Below are 2,572 nucleotides of genomic sequence, written 5' to 3'. Positions count from 1 at the left end.
TACCTGTACATAAAATTCGAATCCGATCCGAATTCACAACGGATATTATTTTGAAAATCCGAATCCATCCCAAACCCGATTATAACTATTCAAATCCGTTCTATTAGGGTTCGGTCGGATCGGATATCCGAAAATATCCGATCCGTTGCCATCTGTAGGCATAGTGGTGAGATGAGCCCATTTGAAGGCCCAGAACAAACCTAATACAAGACCATTCCTTATAAAATCTGTGCCCACGTAGGCGATAAACGACAGAATGGAAACGTACCCGATATCTTCCATTTAGAGCCTGGAAAGCTGAATCTTATAGCCTTGCGCTTGATGGAGAAGGCGAAGGAGTTTCTGAAACTAAGCGAAGAAGAATCGGCGAGCGTCTCGCAACTCAAAATCCACCCACACCGACCTGGCCTCGATTGCAGCTTCTACGAAGATTTTGCCTTAAGAGGTATACGAGTCGACCGGGTCGAGCCCGGAATCGTCTCTTGTACTTTCAAGGTCCCTTCTCGCCTCACCGTAAGATAATCCAAATCCTCTTCCTCAATTTGGCAAAGATTATCTGTTAATTACATCAGTTAATCTTTTGATTCCTCAATATGGGATGATCTTGTTTGTTTCTTTGAATTAAATTGCTTAAAGCTGTGATAATTTATGGATGCAGGACAGAAGCGGGAAATTAGCTACGGGTGCAATAGCGAATCTGGTAGATGAAGTCGGTGGTGCTGTGGTGTATGTTGAGGGTCTCCCCATGAATGTCTCGGTGGATATGTCTATTTCTTTTCTGTCCAGTGCAAGCCTCAATGTAATCAAGCAAGCCCTTTTAGTTTTACCAAGTATCTTTTATTCTAATGCATCTTAATTCAATTATAAATGCCTCTACTTGTGAGGAAAATTGTTTCTGAAACTGCACAGTTTCATTGCTTACTTTGCTAATGGCATCTTTGATTGTTTCATAGATAATTTTTTTACGTCATCACATTCTATTATATATGTTTGTAAAATATATGTGTGCACTAATTCAATCAGAATTGATAATTTGTATTCTTATGGATGATGATGTTTGAACTTGAATATTGGGGTATTTTTGTTCTTCACTAGTTCTGGTGCTTCTACTTGTTTCCTTCTTTTATTTGGTGATTGATAGCTTAATATTCAGATATTGTATCTAATTTTGGTGTCATAATGAGTAAAATTGCAGGATGAGTTAGAGATCACTTCAAAGGTTTTGGGACGAAAGGGAGGATATGCTGGAACAATTGTACTTGTGAAAAACAAAGCAACAGGGGAGTTGATAGCTGAAGGTCGGCATTCATTGTTTGGTAAACATGTTAGCAAAATGTGATTAAATTTCACATAGGTGTATCACTCAACTTGTTTTACTTTTATATTATCCTTCAGACAACATGGGCATGTGATGATAAAACTCTCGTTTTTTTTGTAACTATTAATAATTATACTATATGCTATTGGGGGGAAAAAGATTCAGGGTTTTGGAATGTCATCCTGCATATTTTGTGAGAAGGATCTGGGTTTGATCTTACCAGACTCATGGATTTGAAATTTCCAGGGTGAAGCTTGAAGATGAGTGATTTTAAATTTTAGTAAGCTAGTGTAAGGTAAGCAATCACAGGTTCTAGTCATGAAATATCACTTTTAAGAAAACAATGGCCGCTCATATGATTAGAATAGAAGCCTCAGTGTTGTGGACGCCTTTAACAATAAAGTCCTTATTCCTGAACTTAATGTGCTCCATAGCAGGATAGTCTTAATATGTAGAAGTTAGGCCTCAACTAAATCCTCTCAATTGCCAAGTATCTCACTAGTCAATAGGCTCTAGGCAGTCTATATAATGGCTTCTCTCTCTCTCTCTCTCTCTCTCTCTCTCTCTCTTAAAGTCAAATCTTTATTTCTTGCTGATTTCTAAATATGGGCATATGGTGAGAAAATGAGTATCAAAGCTTAAAATAATATTATTAGCTGGTGAGAAGATGCTTTTATTTTTAAAATGAGTGAATTAACATGGAGATTGCAGATTTAATTCAAGAGGAGATGAGGGTGGATGCCAGAGTTATGGTTGGCGGATGCAAACTAGAGCAGAAATATATTGGATTTGCTTAAATAACTGTTGAATTGATATTTTATTATTAACTATTTTGAAAAGAACATGAAATCACTAAAACAAATCAAAAGCAATTCCTGATAGAATAAAGGGAAAATTACTATTTTGTTATCTGAGAAAATTTTGTAGTTAGTTTTTTAATTTTAAAAAATTATTAAAATATTTCTAATTTTTTAAAAAGTTTATTAATTAATTTTACTATTAATTTTAATTGTTAAAAAATATTTTATCGTTAAATATTTTATTTCTGTAATTTTAAAGAATTTATTAGTTAATTTATATTTCTAAAAAATTCTATTAATTATTTGTTCCGTAATAAAATATTTTTAAATTTTTTTTATAATATTTAATTATTAAAATTAATAAGAAAATTAATTAATAAAATTTTAAAATATAAGAGAAATAAGTTTTTTTATTATAATATAAAAATTATAATTTTTTTTTTTAAGGGAGACA

The 2,572-nt window shown here is 33.0% G+C and overlaps 1 protein-coding gene across 1 annotated transcript; it reads left to right on the top strand.

Moving 5' to 3' along the window:
- The first annotated feature begins 242 nt into the window (after nt 1–242).
- Nucleotides 243–1,498, top strand: LOC110604673 (acyl-coenzyme A thioesterase 13). The gene is made up of 3 exons (XM_021742941.2): nt 243–513; nt 659–799; nt 1,196–1,498. The coding sequence occupies exons 1-3, from the start codon at nt 322–324 to the stop codon at nt 1,337–1,339; spliced, it is 477 nt and encodes a 158-aa protein (XP_021598633.1). The 5' UTR covers nt 243–321; the 3' UTR covers nt 1,340–1,498.
- The last annotated feature ends 1,074 nt before the right edge of the window (nt 1,499–2,572 follow it).

This window comes from Manihot esculenta, chromosome 17 (assembly GCF_001659605.2).
Source record: "Manihot esculenta cultivar AM560-2 chromosome 17, M.esculenta_v8, whole genome shotgun sequence".
NCBI classification, from domain to species: Eukaryota; Viridiplantae; Streptophyta; class Magnoliopsida; order Malpighiales; family Euphorbiaceae; genus Manihot; species Manihot esculenta.
The sequence above is the reverse complement of the archived record's forward strand: the minus strand, read 5'-3'. Positions and strand labels throughout refer to the sequence as shown.

Excerpts from the sequence above, each read along its gene's own strand:
- LOC110604673 (XM_021742941.2), top strand. The coding sequence starts at position 322 with ATGGAGAAGGCGAAGGAGTTTCTGAAACTAAGCGAAGAAGAATCGGCG. Across the intron at positions 514-658 it reads AGGTCCCTTCTCGCCTCACC|GACAGAAGCGGGAAATTAGC; the intron begins GTAAGATAATCC and ends TTATGGATGCAG. Across the intron at positions 800-1,195 it reads TGTCCAGTGCAAGCCTCAAT|GATGAGTTAGAGATCACTTC; the intron begins GTAATCAAGCAA and ends GTAAAATTGCAG.